Genomic DNA, 22,826 nt, shown 5'->3' with positions numbered 1-22,826 from the left:
GGGTCCACAGGAGCCAACAGCTGGCAAAGCGTCCTGGGTCATCAAGCGGCCCCGGGCCATGCCGGCTGTCCCGCTCTGATGTAGGTCCGCATGCCGGCTGCTCTGCCGCCGCAGGAGAGGGCAGGGCTCTGGACCACAGAGCCCGACCTCCCCGTGCCGGAGAACCCAGCCGGGAGACGCTTCCGCCGGGAGCGGTGATGGCAGCAGCCACTGAGGTTGGCCGTGCCGGCAGGGCTGGGGCATCCCGGCCCCCTCGGGAAGCAGCTGCCCCCTTGTCAGACCCAGAGCTTTGCCGCAGGGCAACTCCCTCCCGCAGAGCTGCGGCCGCCCCGGTGGCACAGCCAGGGCTCTTCCCACACAAGGAGCCTGATTGCTTACAGAGCCTGGGCTTGCAGCTAGTAGAAAAACAAAACATGTTTTTTACATTAAAATTTCCCTTGAAAAGCAATGGTTTAAATTAAGCATAAGAAAAGAAAGTGAGAAACCCCCCCAAAAAACAAAACAAAAAAAAAAAAAAAAAAAAAGGGAAATTTTTGGTGGAGCCCCCAAAACCCTTCCCTGAGACCGGGACCTTTCCCCACAGTGGCGGTGCTCCCGGAGGCTGGTGGCTCCTGCCCGGCGCTGCACCAGCCCGCGGCATCCCCATCCCTGCCACTGCCCGGCGGCCGGTCCCGCCATGGTGACCTGCGCCCGCGGGCTGCAGCGCGGCGCCGAGCTGCTCATCTGTCTGCGGGCGAATTCAAAGGGAGCCCGACTCAAATCCACCGCGGCACGACCAGCTCGGGGCTGGCAGGCAAACCCTGCAGCGCGTGTAACAAATCTTGCCGCTTTCCTTTGAGTGGACTCCAATTTATTAATTAAAATAGGCAATTACACATAATGTGGGGTGGAGGGGAGCAGGAAGACAAGCTGCACCAGTTATTCTCCCTTGGCAGGAAGCATGCTGCACAGGCGCCCCAGCTCCCCGAGGTGCTGGTGTTTCAAGGATGGGGACGCCAAGCCTGGGATGGAGCCCACGCTCGGAGCCACCCTCGCGGGGCCTCCGCAACACCCTGGGCCACACAGCCGGCGGGGGGGAATCCTGGGATCACTTAATTTAAGAGCACGGGGCCCAGAGGCCGAGACATTTCAGCAAACGACTCGCCAGCGTCACATGGGAGGTTGGTAGCAGAGATGGAAACTGAACCCAAGCGCACCTGGGAATCTGCTGGAAGCGTTTGCTGTGCCGGCCTCGGGAGCAGGGATGAGAGAGGCTGGAAGCAGGAAGCCAGCTCTTTCTTTAGGCTCTTGTTGCCCATCCATGCCTCCACGCTCATTGACAGGGAACACGAGCAAGAGACCCCGCCTCCGGCAGAGCACGGCGTGGACAGGGAGGGAGTGCCACGGGGAGCGCGTCTGTGCAATGCAATGTCTATGTGGAATAACATCTGCATGTCTGGGATTTATCTAAACACTGCAGATCTTATGTCAGTAAATCCAGGAGTCGGGAAGATTTATCCCGAGCTTTTGTCACTCCCTGCAGGGCACGCTTGCATTGGGAAGGCACCGGCACCGGCTGGGGGGCTCCGCTGCCTGCTAACCACCTCTGCCTAACGTAAACCGGCCCCACACAGCTGGCGCTGTGCCACAGGGCACTCTTGCTTCCCCCTCGGAGCAGGCGCTCATGCACACACACACAGGGCTCCGCCGGCAGCCACTGGGCAGCTGCAGCCCAGGGCCTGTGGCTCCCCCTCTCCTGGCATCGTGGCAGCGCCTGCTTAAAGTAACGTCTGGGGACATGAGCTCATTGCTAACTCCCACAGCCCAGGTGGAAGCAAGCGGCAACGGCAGCTGGCGGGCCACAGCGGGGCCCTGGGAAGGCACCGCCAGCGAGGCGCACCCTGCCCTGGGGCGGGCACCTGGGGTGGCGGCGGCCTTGACGGCTCCCAGGTGAAACCCCTGCTTGCCGCCTTCCTCCTGCTGGGTGTAGGACATGCGCCGCGTGGCTGAGCTTTCCTGCAAACCTTTGCTCTGCCCTAGCCGTCCACAGGCTCCTCTCCCTGAGCCCAGTGGTGGGGTACATGTATCATCCCCTCCTGTGCTGGGCCCAGGTGGGACCACAACACACAGATACCAGAGAAGCCTTTTGTCCCATCCATCCCCTCGAACAATCCCAGGCTCCTGGTATTTTCCACCACCCTCAGCCAAAGACCTCCCTCCTTCCCCGCTGCTTTGGCTGAGCGGTGCTGGTGCTGCCTGCCAAGCTGTGAGGAGCAGGCTCTGCCCAGCGGTGAATTGCGGCGAGCTCAGGAGGTGTCACTGCTTCATCAGTCCTTTCTGAACAGGGTGCAGTTCATGTCCTTCTGCAGCACCGTGGGAAAATCATCCCAGCCCCTGGCTTCTTCAGGTGACTCAGATTTGCTCCCAAACAGATCCAGGCCCCCTGTGCGTCTGGGCAGGTCAGGGAGAGCCAAGCATGAGCCCAGAAACTCGACTGCAGAGCTGCAGCAGGCAGGCACGTCCACCCCAGGCACGGGCCACGGATCAGCCTCAGTCCCCCACAGAGAGGGACCACAGGAGCCAGCAGATGGGCACGGGGCCACTGTAGGGTCAGCCTCCCCTGCCAGATCCTCTCTCCAGGGTCAAAACCAGCCCACGACGATGTGATCCTGCAGCACCAGCCCCCTGCCCAGGATGGCCAAGCCCTGCACGGACTCATCACCGCTGGTTCCGCGAGAGCCCTCATCGCCACGTGCATTAATGATCACTGCCATTTGCATCCGAGCGTGCACAGCCCTGTTCAGCAGCCACATTTCCCGCGTCAGGGAATTCCACAGGGACAATGTCAGCGAAGCCAGATCTCTCCCTCCTCATTCCACATGTACCAAGCATCCATTTGATCAAGTGGTGACTTGTCTTCAGACCGTGAAGCAGAGCAAGGAGAAACGAGTGCACGTCCTCAACGTCAAAGGGAACTTCCCTTTCAGGTATGAAATGCTCCCTCCTAGACTCTGGGCTCCGCAGGCAGCCGTGCAGCTCCGTCTGGCTTTAGGATGAACCTATGTCCAGCTGTCTAGACCCACCTCCTGCCAAAAACACAAACAATCAAAAAAAAAGTGTTGCAGATTTCCTCATCAAATTGTTGCTAACATTTCTTATCAACAGTCAGAATCACTGATCACTTACTAAACAACTGCAAATTTGTTCTACAGCTGAAATTTCTACATAATTACTAAACAGTTCCAGAAACTGCTGACCAGCTATCAAGCCATTACTCAATCATTTCCAGTTTAGAACTTCACATGCTAGCCTCTAGCTTCTTGCTTTTACATCTGTACTTACAAATGTGGAGAGAATAAATCCGTGGAGGAAGGTTTCCCTAAGCTTTGCTTTTCAGGAGTACAGTGTTGCTTCACAAAATGCCTTCCCTGCCTTCTCTCTTCCCTTAAAAAAGCAAGAAAAGCAAACTTGGGCTGAAGATGCCATCTGCTGGAAGCAGGGCCAGTACCATGGGCCACTGGGGGCCCTGCAACCCCTAAACCCTGAACCCCACAGCCCTGCAACCCCACAACCTCGCAGACCACATGGTCTTCAGAATCACTCCAGAAATATTTTTGGGTTTACTGGTTAAAGAGACAGGGATCCGAGCACACAACTAATGTATCTTTCCAAGCTCTGTGAACAGGCCCAGGCACAAGGGACTCCCGGGCCTAAGAGAAGCAGAGCAGGAGAGACAGGCTCTTCCTCGTAGGGATCCAAGGCGCAGCAACCACTCGATAAATTGTGCAAAATATCAGTAACTGCAGCGTGACATTTTCCTCCCTGTGGTTCTTGACCCCAGGCGCTGGCCATTGCTCAAATGGCAGCACTGGATTCCATTTCAGGCCAGCATCTGCCATTTCCATGGAAACAGAAAAGCAGATGAGCGAAAGTGGAGAAACAGGCTGGAGCTGATTCTCTGTGCAGCCAGGACCTGTCACCCTCGCAAGGACACCCATCACTGGCACAGCGTGGGATCTCCGTCCTGCTTCCCGGCCAGAGCGGGCACAAAGCACACTGGCCCATTGCGTATGTGCTGATCCTGCTGTAACTGGGCTGTGAGGTACCTGGAAAAACAGGCAACTGCCCAAAGCCCTCCAGCTCTACCCAGGCAAGATCCCACGGGAAGAAAACCTGAGGAACACTGCAGGGAGAGCCAGGGCTTAGACACACCAGACAACCCACAGCTCCGCAGGCACACGCTACAGCCCTTCCCTGAAGTGCTTCCGAGGCCTTTTTATCTCTGGGCAACTCCACGAGCTCCATGTCCCAGGCACGAACACATCCCCTGGTCAGCCAACCCCGCAGCAAGCAGGTGACAGCTGGAGGACTCCCAGAACTTGTTTAGCCTCAGGCTGAACAGCAGTGCCAGCCTGCCTGGAAACCCCTGCCCAAAACGGGGCTCGAGCCAGAAGGTCCCGCAGCCGGCAGCCCCACAGCTGCTGCTCCCCGAAGGGCCCAAGGCCCAGGGCCGGCCGAGCCGGAGGCCGCCCGGGGAACGGCTCCCGGCCGCAGCACGCGCCCGATGGCGGGGCCCGCGGCGCAGCCTGGGCCCAGAACCCGCCGTGGGCAGGAAGGGCCCGGCACGGCCCCCACGGCGCGCGGGGCAGCCCCGGTCCCACAGCACGGCAGGCAGGGCCCGGGCCAGCGCCCCGCTGTGCACGGAGGGGAACAGCGGCCCGCGGCGCAGCGGCGCCGGGCACGGAGCGGAACCGCGGCCCAGGCCGCGGGCAGAGCAAATGGCGGCAGCGCCCCCTGCCCCGCCCTTATATAGCCCTCTGGCTCCGCCCACATCAAGCCCCGCCCCTCTCCCCGCCCCGCCTCCCCGCAGCAGCTTCCTCTTCCCTTCCCCCCGCTTCCCTCCGCCCCTCTTCTTTTCCGCGTTTTCCTCGCCGCGGGCCCTTTCTGTCCCTCTGCGGCCGCCGTCGCCTCCGCCGTGCGTCACCGGGCGGGGCGCTGCGGGGGGGGGGGGGGTGGGAGGGAAGATGGCGGAAGCTTCCCCACAGCCGGGACGGTTCTTCTGTCACTGCTGCTCGGCCGAGATCGCCCCGCGCCTGCCCGTGAGTGGGGCAGGGGCCCGGTCGTGGCCGGGCAGCCCTGCGGGGCCGGGCTCGGGGCTGGGGGCGAGGGCTGCGGCCGGGCCCGGCCGTTCGGGCACGTGGGGGTGAGGCCTGAGGGGGCGGGGGGCGGCTTGGGGAGGGGCTGGGCCCGCGGGGCGGGGGGGGGCTGAGCGTGAGAGGACGAGGGGGCTCCGGAGTGGGTGTTCTGAGAGGTGGGGGGCTCTGAGTGCGCGGGGGGTCGGGGGTGGGGGGTCTGAGTGTGAGCGGGCTCAGCAGACGGGGGGGCGTGGGGATGCGTGTTCAGGGGGGTTGGGGGGCTCGAGTGTGCAGGGAGCTCAGGAGTCGGGGCTCCGGGGTGAGGGCCGGCGCCTGGCCCGGAGCAAGGGAAGGGGGAAGCCCTGGAGTGAGGCAGTGTGAGGCAAGGAGAGGCAGGGAGCAGGACCGGGTTTGGAAGGGGCTGTGGGGGGCTGCCTGGGGGTAGCGGGGGGCCATGGGGCCCCTTGGGCCGAAGGAGAATAGCTGGGAAAGGCAGAAACGGGTGTGCTGGAGGACTGCGGGGAGGCGCGGCGGTGGGTGTCCTCTTCCTCTTCCTGGTGCGGAGGAAGGCGGCGGGGAGGTTCCTAGGTGGCAGGAGGAGGCCTGGGTGAAGGGAGCGGGAAGAGCTTTGCTGGGAGCAAGGCAGTGGGATGGTGTGTACTGCTGGGAGATGCCACCAGGCCTGTCTGCTGGGGGCTCTTGGATGTTGGGGGGCTACAGTGTTTTACTGAACGTGTGCTGTAAAGGCATCTGTTATAATAGATTCATTAACCAAAAGATGTGTTAAAGCAAATTTGGTAGGATGCTTCTCCTGAGGTACTAGCTTCTAGCAGCCCTTTCCCATCCACGTCTGTGGGCTTTTTTCATCCAGTCTGTCTCCAGCTGACTGAAAGGGTCATCTGTGTGACAGTTCTCCAAACTAAGAAAACACCATTATCCCACTTCTTTGTGTGTAATGAACTGAATCTCTGTGGAATGATGAGAGGTTTTTGTTTGTTTGTTTTTGTTTTTTTTTTATCTTTCACTGTGGTTTAAAGAAACATGAGAAGAGCTTCATGAGTGATAATTTCTAAGACATATGAATGAATGGGCAAATACACAAATGATATGCACACAGTATTTCCACTAACTAATGTGGAAGCACCTCATAGGCTAGTAGCAGTGCTTGAATAGATATGCTTTAAACACTGAGTAAAAACTTTGCTCTCTACTTGTAAAACTCATATTTTCCTTGTAGGTATAAAAAAGGAACACTGGCTGTTGGAAAATAACTGATTGTGTTGATTGACTAGATTTTCTGTTGCTAGTCTACCAAATGTTGTAAGATGTTAAATCTGATTATGAGGTTAACAAGCCCTGCCTTTGTTTCTGAGTCCTGATGTGTCCTGAGACATTTGACAAAATCTTGTTAGAATAAAGCTTTTTTTTTCCATTTTAACATTTATTTCGTTTTACAAGTCAAGCAATAGCTTGATTGTGAGTTAAAGATGTCTCTCTACTAGAATGATTGATTAGCCGTCACTGTGAATTTGTTTTTGTGACATGATTTTTTCTTTTTACCCCTTTCATCAATTTTACTGGTTAGGGTGAGGGTAGGCTTTGATGGAAACAAATTGTATTTAGCATCTACCAACATCTAACATATTATATTTAATTAACTGTTGATATGCTCCTGCTAAATAAATAGACTGGCTTCAGAAAGTGGCTTAGGTACTGACGGCTGAATCCTAGAAACATTAGTCATTTATCTTTGTTTAAACATTTTATTTTATTTCACCCTTGTTTAATCACCCTACCTGTATGTGCCAGCAGAGCACATCTGGTAATAAAGGTACTGAACTGTGTTAGGGAACAGACAACTTCTTGTTATAGGTTCAGGTTTAATTGATAGTCAGTGAACTTGTTTAGAATCCAAGATAGCTTGGTTTCTCTTACTGATTGCAGACTGGGTTTTGGAGATGTTATGGCATATGCTGCAAAAGGAATGATTCGGGCTATCTGAGAAACAACAAACTGACATTTGTGCTGTTCCAACTGCAAAAGAATTTGCTGATTACTATGTTCAGTGTTGTCCATAAGCAAAAGAAGTCTCCCTTACATAGAAGAATTGAGAGAAATAAATCACTTATTTCCCTTGAGTGTGGCTAGCATAATTTGTCCCAATGGTGTATTGCTAAAATGTTTGGTAAAATAGTAAGGACTTATTTCAAAGGCAGAGGAAATTGATTTAACTTTCTGTAATCTACACAACTGTTCTTGTGCTCCAATAACCAGTTCTGAGAGGAATTTGTGTGGTGTAGAAATGTTATTGAAATCAAACATTGTGTAAATTTTGTAGACTTAGTTATTTCACAACCACAAATCTAAAGAGTTCTGCATGGAAGAGGGAGTGGCAACTTCCCTAAGCTTTTTTCTAGGATGTATAACATGCTAATTCCTTATCTTTCTGGGCAGACAGGGACAGTATCAAGTGAGTCACCAATGCTGCTGTGTTTTGTTTGGGTCCCATCTTTTTTATTCTGTGTTAACTTGAAAAGCGATCCATATGTCTTATCAAAATAAGCTCATGTGACTTGCATCCTGTCTTCTTGCTGGGACTCTATTATGTTTGTTTTAGGGCATATTACAATCTTGAACATAAAAATAGTAAAGGGAAGCAGTGAGGTGTGTGTGGCGGGTTGTTTTGTGTTTGTTTGTGTTGTGGTTGCCTTATTTTTCTTAGAATTTGTTAAATCTCTAGCATACATAGTTTAGCTTGATCAGATTTGGGTCCTGTGTCTTGCCCAGAGTTTGCAGCAGTTATATCTTGCCTGTATTAACTGTTCCACCTTAGCTTCGGTACAGGATACATTGCTTCCTGTTCCAAGTCCGCTGTGCTGTATGGCATTATTTCTTGTCAAGTGCAATGACCGCATTCCGCTGAAAAGCAAAGTAATTTCCTTTCATGATCCTAAGCATTCTGAGCTTCTTCTCACTATGATAGTGTGATCATGAAGTATAAATTATTCGCTAACATTGAGAATTGTGAGAAAAATAATAGTCTCAAACTCTTGAGGACTCTTGCATCTGAATACACAGGCTATTCACTATAAAATATACAGTCTTCAGTATTAAAAGCTAGAAATATGGCAGTAGCTTTCTGTAATGAGCATTGAGCATAGGAGTGTAAAATTCCGGTATTTTGTGTTGCAGAATGACCCTCTTGTGTCTCCTTGAAGTCTGTGGTGTGAATCCTAGACTTTATTTCTAATAGCTTTCCATTTAATTCTTCCTAAGTGACAGTGACGCTGTAATTAGCCCATACTGTAATTCCCTGTTTGTTGCTATTTCATTAAGAGAGTCTGGCCTCCTTTTAGGGGATAAACAGGGAGACATACAAACACTCAGCTGTTTAAAAGCTAGTATTTGAGTGTTACCTTTCTGGGAAAGCTGGTGGTTTTGCTTTCATTTCACCTAGAACTACATTAGAAGTTACCTAATGCTCTGTTTATACTGGGGATTAATTAGTGTTATCCAAATCTTTCTAAAGCCATCTTCCAAACAGGTTCTGGCTTGATAATTTGCCTCACCAGCCTGTTCAAGGCAAATATCAATATTTTGGGGTCTTTTTCACTCTGCTGTGAAAGCTCTGCTTGCCATCTTTGCTGAGTAATGCAGATGATAGAAGTATCTTTAAGTACGATTTTTATAGTAACGATGTCCTGTCTGCACTGGACGGACAAACTGTTACCCTTAAAATAGTGTTATGCAGGATTTAAAACTGTTATTGTACTACAGTATGGAGAAAGCCAGATGGTAAAAGGAATTTCTCTCTCTACCTAATCATTCTGTGAAGTATCTTTGTCTGAACAAAATTCCTTTCTTAAGAAGTAAATGGCCTACCTGTCTTAATGAAACATGCTCTGGGAGGGTGTGGGCTAGGGAGACTATTGCTGAATTTATACCTAAGCCCACTCAATTCAGGGAACAACAGTCAGTCAATCTGTGAAATAGACTGGGACAACGTGAATTTCCTCTGAAAGTGTTGTTCTGTGTGCCTGGCTCCTTGGAGATCATCTTAAGTGCTCAGAACTGTGCTCTCTCTATTAGGAGCATTGGGAGGATGGACTGCAGGGCTCCTTTTCCATCTCATCACACTGAGTTTTTTTTTTCCTCATTCAGTCTTTTCTCTCCGATAGGACTATATTTGCCCAAGGTGTGAATCTGGTTTTATTGAAGAACTTCCTGAAGAGCCAAGGTAATGTGCTGCTTCCAAATGGTATTACCAAAGCAAACTATTCTGGTTTGATCTGTTTTCTTTCTTCTAGGTAAAAGACTGATGCATGCTAAATACACCATTCTTACTTTTTTCTGGCCAGTATTTGGCTTATCTTTCTTCACTATGGTTCCATCATTCTTAATTTGCACAGTTTGGACCTACAGGTAGCTATGGGAATGCTCAGTGTCATACATTTCTGGTAAATGCAGGGAGGAAAGGGTTGATTTAAAAAGGTGGCAAAGAAGCTTTCCACATGGAATGTGGTAGCTCTAGCTGTTTGGGGTAATTGTGCAGAGATAACTGTCTGAAAAGAAGAATCTGTAGAATGGAGAGTATATGTATGTGTCAGTTTAGAATTTGATATCTTAATTTTTAGTACTAGTGGGGCTACATTTTGACCAAGCCTTTGGACTCTGTACTAAAGCAGCTGAGATCTATGTTCACGTGCTTTACTGCCTACTCAGCAATGGGACTTCTCTCTGGTACAGTGTCAGAGTGGACAGCAGCAGGAGAAATGTCTTAAAATACTTTAGGTGTGGTTGCTGGACCTTGGCTCTGAATGGCTTCAGGGCTGAGCAGCATGTGGTCAGTCTGACATGCTCTCGGTGCAGCGGCTTATTGAGCTGCATGGGATGTCTGTCAGATGCACGTTGCTGCTTACCAACCATTCATAAAGCTGGGAGAGCAGTAGTCTTTGCAGACTTAGGTTTCTGTACTGAAAAGGTGATGTTTCATCTTGTTACTAGAGGCTGGAAATCAATCCTAGCTAATCCTAACTGTATTGGTCATTTGCTGTAACCATGGGAGAATCTCTTAATCTCTGAACCTTAGTTTTTTGTTGTCTTTAGTGTCAAAGTATAGCTCTGGATACTGAGGAGTAAATGTTCCTACGGTTCTCCTGAAGCAGAAGCCTAACAGTATTAAGGGTTTTCCTAATAATCTCTCCCAGTTCCTTCTCTGGTTACGTGACTTTGCAAGAAAGAAATTTCTTTGATCCAAGATCAGATTTGCATGTTTGTGCCGTAGTGGTCAGAGTTTGTACCTTAAGTCTTCTCTTTCTGGTGTTCCAGAGGATTAGCTGATTTGTTTGAGGTGGATTGTGCAGGGAATCCTTGCTTGACACTGTAGTTGACTCAATTCTCTGTAGCTTCATGAAATCAGAATCTAAAAGGGTTGGAAGAGATGGATGAAGTTGTAGGAGAATGAGGGTTGCAAGGTGGGTGAAATGAAGATTGATGTGGACAATTAAAAAATCAGCAGCTGAGGACAGGCTAACATCTAGACTGACTGGAGCTGATCCTGCCAAAGGGGAGAAAGTCAGGCTGGCAGACTTCTAAGGTCCTCTAACCCTGGTTCTGTGCAAAAACAAATCAGTCACTTCTTGTAAAAAGTGTATGCTATGACTTAGCTGCTATGGTGCCTGCTTTTCATGTGAAGATCATGTTCCTTGATCCACTCTGCTAGGAAAGTCTTTCCATAGCACCCTTCTGAGCCTTACTAATGTTTTTCGTGCTTCTCAGGAACGCTGATAGTGAGACCAGCTCCTCCACATCAACCAGCGATCAGAGCAGGCATCCTTTTGAGGTAAGTCCTCTCTATCTCCTCTGATATTTTCTTTGTTGCCATTGAAGTACTTTCTATTAGCAGACTGTTTAAATGTTCCCTGGATTTTGACACTTGAGGGAAGGATGTATTAATATCATCCACATATCACTCCTGAAATCTCTGCGTGTAGTATTTCTACTGTATGATTTTTAATAGGACCATCCCTTGTATTTTTTTCTTGTTGTGAGAGGGCTAAGCTGGGATTTAATGAGCTGTCTAGATGTGTTGCTGTGCAGTAGCCTCAGCTTAAAAGGCAGTAGCCACCTGCATCAGCTACTGAGAAACTAAGTGATAGTGACTGTTTCCCACTTTCTTATGTAGTTTCAGTCTGTTGTCTGTTCATCACTAAGCTACTTCTGTGTGTGCACTGATCACCTGTGTTTAACCAAGGTTTGTGAACTGCTGGGGATCTGAAGAGACTAACCTGTGTTGGAAGGCCAGTGAAATGCCAGTAGTAAAAGCTAAGAGCTCTTCTCATTACAATCTGCACCTTGAATTCTCTCCTTTCTAGAATGTGGATCAGCACTTATTCACCTTGCCACAGGGCTATGGCCAATTTGCCTTTGGGATTTTTGATGACAGCTTTGAGTTTCCTTTCGGGTCCAATGTGCAATCAGAAGACAACAGGGACTCTGAGAACCGGAGGGAGCGAGAGCATCAATCTCGACATAGATATGGTGCAAGGCAGCCCCGAGCTCGTCTCGCCACACGGCGTGCCGCTGGCAGGCACGAGGGAGTTCCCACGCTAGAAGGGTGAGAACAACTTCCAAGGTCCTTGTGGGGATCAGAAGCTTAGTTGTTTTTCACTGATGCGAGTTAGCCTGGAATCAATCCATCTCTGTTCCTTGAGTATTTGAGGACTAGTCTCTTAAGGGCTGCTCCCAAGCAGAGCTGTCCAGTCTGACTGTCTTTCATAGCTGCCCAGGTTTGTCCCATATCAGCTCTTGCTTCTGGATGGTCAGACTTCAGCAAGGACTAGAGCTGTGCTCAAGCTCTTGTCTTCAGTTTGTAGGGGCTATTTTACCTGAGCACAGTGATCAAGGCTACTGTATGACTGGCAGATTTTACTCATAAACCTGCAATAAGAAAGCATTCCCTGATCATGATCAGATATTACCAATTGTATTAATTGTGAAAGGAAATAGTAGAGAACGCAGGAGAATAAGATGTATGTTTCTTTAATTGTATCCTGGAGAGGTACTTTGCCACCTTTATCAGAAATCATCTCCTTCTGGAAAAATATTCAAACCTGTCATTAGCAATGAATAGTCAGTTTGTAAGATGCAAATGCTTTTGCTACAGGAAACTGTTTTGCCATTTTCCCCCTGACAGTGCAAGACTGTTTAGCCACTCCTTCCATGTCAGGGTTTTGGGCTGGCAGCTAGCAAACACTAATTCTTACTTGATCCTGGTTTTGTTGTCTTTCAGAATTATCCAGCAGCTGGTCAATGGAATAATTGCACCTACAACAATACCGAACCTAGGACTAGGTCCTTGGTGAGTTGGAATATGAACTGCTCTTTCTGACAGTGTTCTTGCTGGTACTCCCAGTGGCATTTAATTATTGTCCTTATTCTTAAAGGGGAGTCTTGCATTCAAATCCAATGGACTATGCCTGGGGTGCAAACGGCTTGGATGCAATTATTACACAGGTAAAACTGGCATTATAATGGAGTCTCCTGTCCTCTTGTGCAGTGCTGCAAAACTGCCAGCACTCAGTGTGATACAGGGGAACAAACTACTGAAGGTGTAGAAATGGGAGACAAGGTCCACAGTGCAGGGAATGCTGGGGTTTAGTATGTTGGTTCAGTAACTGGACAGATTCACTGCTGAACTGCCATCTTCTTTCTGCCTTCTGTGGCTTACTGTTTTTTCAGTTACTAAATCAGTTTGAAAACACTGGACCACCACCAGCAGACAAAGAAAAGATCCAAGCCCTCCCCACCATACAGATCACACAGGAACACGTAGGTATGTACGTCTCCTCCAGGGAATCATTCACAAAGAATTCTGTGATGCTTCTGTGTAATAGCCTCTTTGGATTTTAGTTTTGTCTACTAGTACCTTGAAGGCCTGAAACTTTTCAAAGCGAGGAGGAAACTTAAATATTTGCTGTGTTATGCTCACAAAGAAAAGAGAAACGTAGACCAGATGGATTTGCCCTGGGGAGGCAAACTGTCTCTTCTGAAAAGTTCAATGTGGATAAAGATGAAAGAAACACAAGCAGGCTGGCAGGCTGATTGACCGGATTGCAGCTCTGTCAGAAGCACAGTGTTCTGACAACTGTCTTGTAGACTTGCTGTAGGCAGGGGAAGAGGATTTGTTAGTAAACTGCCAGCACACAGTCTGTCCAAGGTAAGGCTCTTCGGTTGTCAGTGCTTTGCAGTCCTGCTATGTGAGCCTGAGGACTAACAAGTTGCTCTTATTTGTTAGTATGATAGACAAATAAAACACCAGATACGTTGTTACAGATGTATATATGTGTACTTGCATCTCTTTCTTAAATGTTTCTTACAGTAGTAGTCTGAAGAAGGGAAGAACCAAACAAATGCAGGGCTGTGAGGGATGGAGTGATGGTGGTGGGAACTGCAAAGCAACAAGCTTTCCCATCTGCAGGGATGAAGCAGTGAGAGGATCAACAGCCACAAGAGCTAGTTGGGGGAGGGAAGGGGTGACAAGATCCTGAGTTGGACTCCACTGAGTGTCATTCTTTCCTTTATTATTCATCTGTGTTTTGCTTTCTTTTTGTGATGTAGATTCTGGGTTAGAGTGTCCTGTATGTAAAGAAGACTATACAGTCGGTGAAAATGTCCGACAGTTACCTTGCAATCATCTATTCCATAACAGCTGCATAGTCCCTTGGCTGGAACAGGTTAGTTCCGTCTGAGCAGGTCACTTGGATTTTGTGGCAATTGAGCATTTTCTGGTGGTGCTATTCTCTAAACATTTTCATACCTCCATGATGAGGCCTAAATGTGAGCAACCTTTCATCAGAGGAAGGAGAGTCATTTTAACCTTTTATTGAGTGCTGCTCCTATATCTTGTTTCTAATCCTGTTTCCCTTTGTTTTGTTTTTGTTTGCTCTCCAAAGCATGACACGTGTCCTGTGTGCCGGAAAAGCTTAAGCGGACAAAACACTGCCACAAACCCCCCAGGACTCACAGGGATGAATTTCTCTTCCTCCTCCTCCTCCTCTTCCTCCAGCTCACCAAGTAACGAAAACTCATCGAACAACTCATGAATCTTAATCTGACCCTCTGTCCCTGGGGCCCTGTCCACTGTCCTTCCTCCTTCCCTAGCCAATGTAAGCAACGAAAGGGGCTTCCAGAGCAGAGCAAGGGGAGGGTGGCAGGGGTGAAACAGAACCCCCAGCATTCCCTTTTGAGTTCTGAAGACTCAGAGACTCTGGGTTCTTCAGAGATGAGAAGCCTCAAGTTCTGTGATGGGGGGAGGGGGGAGAGCTCTGTCTATTAATACATCCATTTGCTGCGTGGACTTTTAAACATTGCAGTGAAAGGCTGCTGCGCTCCACAGATGGGAAACCCAAGGTGTTGAGCTAGCGGTTGCAATTCTGAATGGAAAGGTGGTTCGTATGGTTTTGATTTTGAGATTCCTTTCTTTCTTTTGCTCTTCCTCCTCCCCTTGGCTACTATCTCTTCTGCTTTGGAGATTGAAATCTTTAAAATGAAAGCATAATAATACTGCCTCCCTCCGAGGATCTCCAGCTGGGGAGGGCAAATAGTCGTCGCTGAAAAAAATGAACTCTTGAAATAGACCCCGTCACCCTTCCCTTCCCCATCTCAATTCCCATTTATTTTTCTTTATAACTTTACCCTTCTGATATTCAACACTGAAAGGGTTTTTATAATTTTAAATTATTACTGCTGTTAAATAAATGGACGTTTCAGCTCAACGAGAAGTTATGCATGATTTGTGGAAAACTACAGGGTAAGCTCTCTGGAGACTGCTGTGCTGAGCCATCCTGTTTCATCCAAAGGCAGGCTGGGCTTGTCAGAGCCCTCCTGGCGTTCTGTGTGCAGGCATGCTGTGACCTCTAGGCACCAGACTCCTACATGACCAGCAACCCATACGTGCATTGCCAGCTTGCGGATCGTTGAGTGGTTGGCTGCAGGATTGCAACTGAAAGCATCCTTGCCTGGTCTTTTGTATTTTTTACACCTCCCTGTTGCAGTCCTGCCCTTCTCACAGCCTGAATGGACTTTTCCAATGTGTTGACATCAGGACTGGGCATGCACCAGAGAAAGGACCAGCCAAATATCATTGTGATCAAGTAACATACAGGAAAAATGACACTTTGGAGAAAAAATGTATTTCAAAGCTACTTAAAATACAGGTGATTAAAAAAGAAGAGAGAGACAGACAAACATCCCAGGTGTGCTTGTGACTCAGTTTCCTTAGCAGAACCAGGGGTTGGAGAATGAAAAGAACGTGACCAGAGCAGGGCACTCTCCTACCTGCTCTGTGTGTATCTGCACTCGCTTGGGCTGGGAGATGCAAGGCAGGGATAAAAGCATGTGTTGACTGGGATCTCTCATCAAGGGGCTTCATTTATTGTTTTGATCACATTGAAACTCTGCATGCAGTGCTGCCAGCTCTCTAAAAGCAGCCCTGGATCTTGAACAAGGCTCAGAGCTGCATGCTGCTGCATGTGATGTCTTCAGAGGAATGTGCACAAGGAGAAGTGAGTGAGGTTTCTGCTCTACTGGCTGCTTCTTCCAGCATCAAGAAAGGAAGGTGACTGTGCTCAGCAGTCCTGTGTGGTACCAGCAGGAGGAGCAAGAAGGCAGTGTCTTTCACATGCTTGTATGTGGCTGCAGATAAAGTACCTACCTGGGAGCCAAAAAAAGTTTAAGGGTGGAAAAGCCATTTTCTGCTTGTTTCAGGAAATGTTGGGCTGTATTACATTGGGCAGATGTCAACTGATGTCTCTTTCAGTCACAGGTCATCTTGACCTGCTAATCTAGTGTTTGTGTGAAGGCATTTCACACTGCAGGGTGTGTGTCGGGACCTTGCTTGGTATAAGGCAAAGGTGAGGAGTGTCTTTTGGCTTACTCTTGCACCCTAATCAGGGCTTTGATCTTCGCTCTGAGCTTGTGCTTGAGAGGTCTGTATTGCAGAGTTGATCCTCTGTATTGGAGCAGGTTTTACACTCCTCAGTAGAAAGATGCCATCCTTATTAGAACAGATAGCCTGCCCTCCTCCTTGCCACTCTTCCATGCTTTTCTCCTGTCTCTTAGTCCTTACTGCATTCCTTCCACTTCAGCAACTCCTTGGCTCGGTAACTTGCCTTGGGCTCGGTAACTGTCCATTGGTGCTCTCCAGGGCTTGGCAGCTGCACAGTGCGGTGTTTGTTTCTCCTTTGAGTCTGAACATGTTGGGGGCTGCTCTTCAGGTCTGAGGTCTGGTCCTGCTGATAAGGGCACAGGCCAGGCTGCAAGATTAGGTCCTGTTTCTACCATCCCACTGTGCTCCGATTCATCTCACTCTGTGATGAGCACTGAAGGACCTCGAGTCGGTTTTGCCAAGGGCAGATGTGGGCTCCATCAGCTTGAGGAAGATGTTTCCCTCTCCAGCTCCAAACTTCTGCTCTTCCTGCCAGTAGCACTCTGGCCACTCAGCTTCCCACTCAGCACCTGCTCTGCTGTGCCCTGCCATTCCCCTTGGCAAGGTACTGCTGCAGGTGACTTCGCAATGGAGCCCTTGTCCCAAGGCCCTGTCCTTGGCTCTTGTGGCCTTCTGTCTGTCCCTTTGGTGACTTAACCGCAGGACTCAGACATGGCCTAGAAATAACTGAGTGCAGCAGGAAGAAACTTGGGCTGTGACATGAAGGAAGAACTGATTGCCCTGTGGAGCCTAGCCGGGTGTTGGCAGCCATATCAGCATCACAAGGCCAGCAAGAGACTAGTGGAGAACTTAAGCAATCTGGCAGCTGAGCACTGCTTTGCAGTGGCTCCCTGCAAAGCTGCCGGGCTGTGCGGAGCCAGTGGCATCGCAAAACTAGCCCACACTGCTCCTCAGTGGCCTTGTACTGCTGAAACCTGTGACCTGCTCCACCCCAAGTTTGTGCTGACCAGCATGGGGTGGAAAGAGTGTTTTAAGTTGCACTGCTCTGAAGGTTCCCTATGTCTCCCCTGCCTTTTGAATGTTCAGAGGGGCCCTGTGAGCTGGGCTCAGGGTAGCTGGGGCAGGTGCTGGCCTGCCTTGCTGCGTATGTCAAGGTCCTGACACCCCACAGGGCTTCAGGCTCTTCTTCAGGCTCAGACTCCTGACCTTTCCCCAGAAAAGCTTTCCAATGAGGGACATGTCCCCATAGGATGGAAAAGCTGACTTGTTTGGTTTCTTGAACCAGAAGAGAAGATTGTTTGGAGATGTCCCAATTTTGATTGCAAGGAACAATTTGCCAAAACCCATCAGGACCCACTGCAGCCTGACCTGCCTGGGCTGAGCGCAGTGGCCAATCCTGAGCAATTGTCCTGGAATGTTTTTCTCAGTTTGCTCTTGCCAGCTCAACAAGGGCAGTTCGATGGTGCCTTTGATCTCAGCGGGTGGATGCCTCCAAGATGAGGGTTTATCTCAGGACTGGTATATCAGGGTTAATAGCTCATCCTGTGCTGGAGGCTGAGCCAGAAACTTCTGCCATTAGGTTCTGGGCTTGGGAGGCTGGTAACAGCAGGAAGATCCCTGCTTGGCCTCTATGTGTCCATCTGCTGGGCTGGGGCGGGGGAAGGCTTTGCCACTTAGTCACTGAAATGTGGACCTCCCCTGCTGGGTTTTAGCGCAATCAGGTGTTCCCAGCTCCCCTGCAGCATCAGGTGTGATCTGTTCATGTATGTGAAATGCTCGAGATGCCTGACAAGTTTCGAATGGACGAAGCAAAACACGTGCTGGTTTGGTGGCTCCTGCCATCCCTCTAGCCTGGGGCCCCAGGCCCCGGGCAGATGCCTGCAGCAGTCACGACAGAGTTAATGCAGTGGCTCTTCCCCCTTGACATGGACTCGTTTGGAGCTAGTTCAGTAAGACATGGAACAAGTTTGGTGGTTTCTGCTTGGGCCATCGCTTATGTCTGACGTGACAAAGTGACTGAGCTGTGATGCCTTTGCAGAGGAGTGAGGAGGGTGTTGCAGGAACGTGTCCTGGCTGAGAAGCCAAGGTTCTGGTGCTATTTTTGGCTGCAGTAAATGTCCATAGTCATTTACCTGTTGCCTTCAGAGTGCCCAGCTCCCTCTACAGCTCTTTGGAGCCAATTTGGACCAAGGTGGGGGTTGGACCAAGTGTTGAGGCAGTAGCTTCAGCCCGCAGTGGGTCGGGGTCAGTTTCCCCTGCCGCATTTCATCTCCTGAGCCAAAAGGCTTGGATCAGGCATTGCCCACCTGAACAGGAGTTGTCCCGCGTGGCTGCTGGCCCCGGGCTCCGCTGTGCTCATGACTGGTGGGACGCCTGCTCGGGAAGCCTCCACCCCAGGGGCAGCTGCACCAATGCTGCTGCACAGCACAGTCAGGTGTGTGCTTCCACCCAGCCACGTCCCCTGCCTTCGCCCTGCTCCCTCCTTTGTGCCCCTGGAGAAGCCACCCTGGCATTTCCCGGGGTAGGTCTGAGTGGACGTGGCCAGGCTGCAACAGCAACCCCAGGTGAGTTGCTCAACACTGCAGTCATTGAGAAAGGGCTGGTGGCCACCTGGGCCAGCCCAAGCAAACAGAGCTCTAAGACTTGCTCTCCCTTCTGTACCGCGAACGTGGCTTTAATTTCCACAGGTGCTTGGGCACAAGACAAACGCAGCCTTCCAGCATGTCCTGGCCCTGCGGTCTCCATCCCTTCCCATGGCCAGGCTTCGCCCCAGCCCTTGCAGCGATGCTGTTGGCAGTGCGACAGCCATGTGGTCGGGCTGCTGCAGGCAAGGCGAGACAGCGGCAGCCAGGGCAGCGGGCGAGGGCGTTGCCTGGGCTGCTTGGTACCGGCTCCATCTCAGCGGGACGTGGGGAGAAGCCGTGTCCCCACGAGGCCATGTCCCTGCATGGCCATAGGTTGTGTCTAGTGTGTCTTCTTGGTCTCTGCCGTGCATTTAAAAAATATAACAATAAATAGCAAAAAAATAGATATGTATGTATATAAAATAACCCTTTTTCCTTTTTGTTTTCTATAAAGACAAACCCGAGGGCTGACCATCCAGGAGCCGGGCTCAGGCGACGAGCATTGGGAGGAAGTGAGTGGAGAGGTGCTGGCGTCGCGTCTCGCGCCCTCGCTGGGGCCTGCCCTTGCCGCTGAGCGCGAGGAACATGGGGCGGCCCCGGTGGTGCCAGCGCAGCGAGGCGTAGGTGTTGTAGCCGTTCTCCTCGATGCGCTCCTTGAATGCGCAGTCAGGGCTGAACTCCCTCTGGCAGGAGAGGGAAGGGGGTGAGCAGGGCCGCGGTGCAGAGCGCCTGGGCTCCTCCGGCTCCCGGAGGACAGAGGGGCTCCTTGGGATGAGGATGGGGAAAGGCCAGAGTGTGGGAAAACGGGAGTGCTCCGGGCCTCTAGCCCCAGTTTATTTGGGGTCCTGGGCAAACCCCGCGCCGTCCCCCTGCTGCAGCTTTGCCCGGCACTGCCAACCCTGATCCAGTCCCTGGGGAGGCGGCATTGGACCTACCGACCCGTAGAGCCTCCCCTGCTTGTTCATGGCCAGGTAGAAGCCAGTGTGCACCGCTTGGATGGCCACAATGCCGATGCGCACCGACCGGATCTCCATGATGCCTGCAGGCACAGGGAAGCGCCACCTGAGTCGGGACCTCCGCGAAGCGCCCTTGCCCTAACGCAGCGCAGCCGGGGACAGCAAGGAACGAGGAGGGACCCGCTGAACCTGGGAGGCTTTGATCTTTATTCCTCTCTCCTCCCTTGGGCCTTGCTGCTTCCCCAGAGCAGGGTGCATTGGAGCGACGCCAAGGAAAATCTCCGCGTGCTGGAACAAATTGTCAGCCTTTGCCCTGCACCGACCTCTGGTTTATTCTCTCCTAATTGGCAGTTGTGTCTGTGTGTTCAGCCAACGTGTGGTTGCAGTGCCCGGGGGGGAGACCCGGCTGCCAGCTCCCCCCTGCTCGGGGGCTGCAGTATCCCTGAGGCCTGCAGGAACACCGGGGCCAGGGGTCTGCTGCAGAGGCAGCCTGGGGCTGCTCTGGCTGTTCCCTGAGCTGCCTCCCCTGGGAAGGGCAGGAGGGTCGGACCAGATGCTGCCCCACCAGGGAAGGAAGGGAGCTGCTTCAGGCAAGGAACGGTAGTGCTAGTGGGCATCTGGGGAAGGAGCAGTGCAGTGCACAGGCTGCGTGGCACATCTGGATCACGGGGTGGATGCATGGAAATGGCTGCACATCTGGATGACCGAGATGGATGCACAGAGGTGATTGTGCACACCTGGGTGGGGGCCTGCAGGCACAACATGGCAGGGCAGGCACTGCCTGTGCCCATGTGGGTCACGCGCTCAGCGTGAGCACAGAGGACACGGGCAGGAGTCAGGGACTGTGGGATAACCCTGTGCAATGTTAGGACAAAGCTGGAGCCATGGGCTGAAGAGGACTGCAGCTGCACTATAAAACCTGGCCACATCTGGCTGCCCGCTTGGCCGACAATGCATGTGTCTGGCCTGCAGAGCTCCCATCAGAGACGCTAATCAGAAAGGCATGTGGTCAGACCAGGCAGATTTTACAGTGGAAACACCCAGAGTGCCGTCAGGAGACTTGCTGGATTCCAGCACCTCCTTGCTCCAGCCGGACCCCGCTGCTTGTCGGTGAACTGGGAGTGTCTGCTGGACACACAGCCCTGCTCCCAGCTCCTGCCCGCCTGCTGGGCATGCGAGTGTGTCCCTGCTTGTGTCCCAGCTGCATCCTAGCAGCTCCCTGCCACTGCCCGCTAGCTGCCAGAGACTCTCTTCCCAATTGCTTTCTCCTCCTCTTTCTCAGCACCAGCCCAAATGTACCTGCCTCCTCCGTGTCCCCCAAGCGCAGATGGGGTAGACATGGGGTGCCCGTGCAGCCCAGCCTGGCGTGCACCAGCCCAGCAAAGCCATTAGCAAGCAGCAGTGGTGGGGAAGAGCTGAACAAATGCCTGCAAATCCATCTCAGTCTATCGCTGTCTGCAGCAGCTGCTATTAATAGCAAAGGACTCTTGCTTTTCTAAAAATACCCACCTTGTTGCTCCCAGCACCCTGCCCAGCTCTGCCTTGGGTGGCATCTCCAGCCCCAGCACAGCAGAGCAGTTGCTTTGCTGGTAGGTGTCCAGGAAAGCGCCCATGCAGGGGCTGCAATGGGGCCAGTGAGAGGCTGGAGCAGGCGGACCCCGGCCCAGAGCAGGTTGCCTGCAGCTCTGACACCAGAGCAGCCCCGCGCTGATGATGATGCTGCGCAGCACCAGGGCTGTCCCCCACATCCTTCTGCCCCAGCCCCATCGCCCTCCTGGCATCTCCTCTCTACTGCTGAGATCCGCTTCCTCGGGGTGCTGGGGCATCACTGCTCCCCGTCCCCCATCCCTGACCCCCCACAGTGCCTTGGCCAACCTGGCTCCTGGGAGCTGCACACCAGCAACATGGGGACATTGGTCCCGGTGTCCCCAGTGCCCTTGCCACCACTGCATGACCTCTTCTGAGGGCTGCAGATTGGAGCAGATGCAGCATCAGCCCCAGCCCCAGGGGAAGGTCTAATCCTGGCTGCTTGTTCCCGAGGCTCCTGAGCGCATCAGCACCCTGAGCAAGGATGGGTTCCCATGGCATTTGCCCTCTCCATCTTCACTGCTGGGACATGCCGTCCACAAGTCCCACTCTGGCCCCTCAGCAGGAACAGCCTGGGGGAGAGGCAGCAATGAGCACATCCACACCGTGGGGTTGGCACAATGCCGTGCGCAGTTGGGGTGCCTGCACTCCTACCGTTTCCATCCCAGCCGTGCTGCTCCCCTGCTCCAGGGCTAGACCCTGCCATGCTGATCGGTGCAGCACGCCCAGCCTAGGAGGCTCCAGGCAGCTCTCATGGATGCAGGAGACCTACAGGCTGTGCTGTCAGAGGCAACTGACTCGTTTAATCCTGATCATACATCATCTGCTTGGCAGTCAGAAAGATGCTCTGTCACTGCACAGTGTCTCTCGCGCCTGCCTCAACTGATGCTTGGTGCTTAAACCTTGTTTGTTAGCCTTGCCCTGAAGCTTACACCAGCCCTTCTCCCTCCTCCGGGATGATCCTCCTGGTGCGCTTATGGAGAGCAGTAGGCTCCCCTCCCAGCCCTGTGGATCAAGATCACCTTGTAGGCAGGGGGAAGCAGCACTGGTGGGAGACACGCCCGGAGGGATGAAGGCCTCGCCCAGCTCCCCCAGACTCTCGGCAGAGCTGGCAGAGCCAGGACAGCTCCCCCAGAGCCTCAGGGGTGCCCTGCAGCTGCGCCGTCAGGGCACAGCCGCTGTCCGCACGCTGCTGCCGTGTGCGGGGCTCAGCCCGGACGTGGGGCGGCTCAGGGAGCCCCGGCCCCGGCCCCGGCCCCGGCCCCACTCACTGCCTGGTCGCTCCCTCCAGCGCGTCCCCTCCACGCTGCCGCCGCCATCGATGCGCAGGAAGAAGCGGGTGGCGGAGAAGAGCCGCCGCCAGCGCACGTCGCCTTCCAGGTGGCCGTAGCTCCGCGGGGGCCGCCGGCCGCCCCCGACGACGCTGCCCGCCCTCGATGCCGGTGCCGGTGCCGGCCCCGCCAGCACGGCGAGTGCCCCAGCGAGGCAGGCGGCCAGGGCAGCGGGGCCGCCGCGCCTCATGGCGGCGGGCGGCGGGGTGCACGGGGGCGGCGGCCGCTGGCCATGCCCGCGGCGGCGTCGGCGGCCCCGACGGCGC

At 52.4% G+C, this 22,826-nt stretch overlaps 2 protein-coding genes across 2 annotated transcripts; one reads left to right on the top strand and one right to left on the bottom strand.

Annotated features, from left to right (window-relative positions):
• Positions 1 to 4,994: 4,994 nt before the first annotated feature.
• On the top strand, positions 4,995 to 15,362 carry RNF126 (ring finger protein 126). The gene is made up of 9 exons (XM_062596082.1): positions 4,995 to 5,078; positions 9,293 to 9,351; positions 10,893 to 10,956; positions 11,489 to 11,730; positions 12,406 to 12,474; positions 12,560 to 12,629; positions 12,855 to 12,948; positions 13,734 to 13,849; positions 14,069 to 15,362. Exons 1-9 carry the CDS (start codon positions 5,004 to 5,006, stop codon positions 14,216 to 14,218), a joined length of 939 nt encoding a protein of 312 aa, XP_062452066.1. The 5' UTR covers positions 4,995 to 5,003; the 3' UTR covers positions 14,219 to 15,362.
• Positions 15,363 to 18,954: 3,592 nt separating this feature from the next.
• On the bottom strand, positions 18,955 to 22,750 carry FGF22 (fibroblast growth factor 22). Its single transcript, XM_062596560.1, has 3 exons — positions 22,501 to 22,750; positions 19,622 to 19,725; positions 18,955 to 19,369 (listed from the first exon to the last, which is right to left on the bottom strand). The coding sequence occupies exons 1-3, from the start codon at positions 22,748 to 22,750 to the stop codon at positions 19,175 to 19,177; spliced, it is 549 nt and encodes a 182-aa protein (XP_062452544.1). The 3' UTR covers positions 18,955 to 19,174.
• Between the last annotated feature and the right edge of the window lie 76 nt (positions 22,751 to 22,826).

The sequence above is a fragment of the Rhea pennata genome, chromosome 27 (assembly GCF_028389875.1).
Source record: "Rhea pennata isolate bPtePen1 chromosome 27, bPtePen1.pri, whole genome shotgun sequence".
NCBI classification, from domain to species: domain Eukaryota; kingdom Metazoa; phylum Chordata; class Aves; order Rheiformes; family Rheidae; genus Rhea; species Rhea pennata.
The sequence above is the reverse complement of the archived record's forward strand: the minus strand, read 5'-3'. Positions and strand labels throughout refer to the sequence as shown.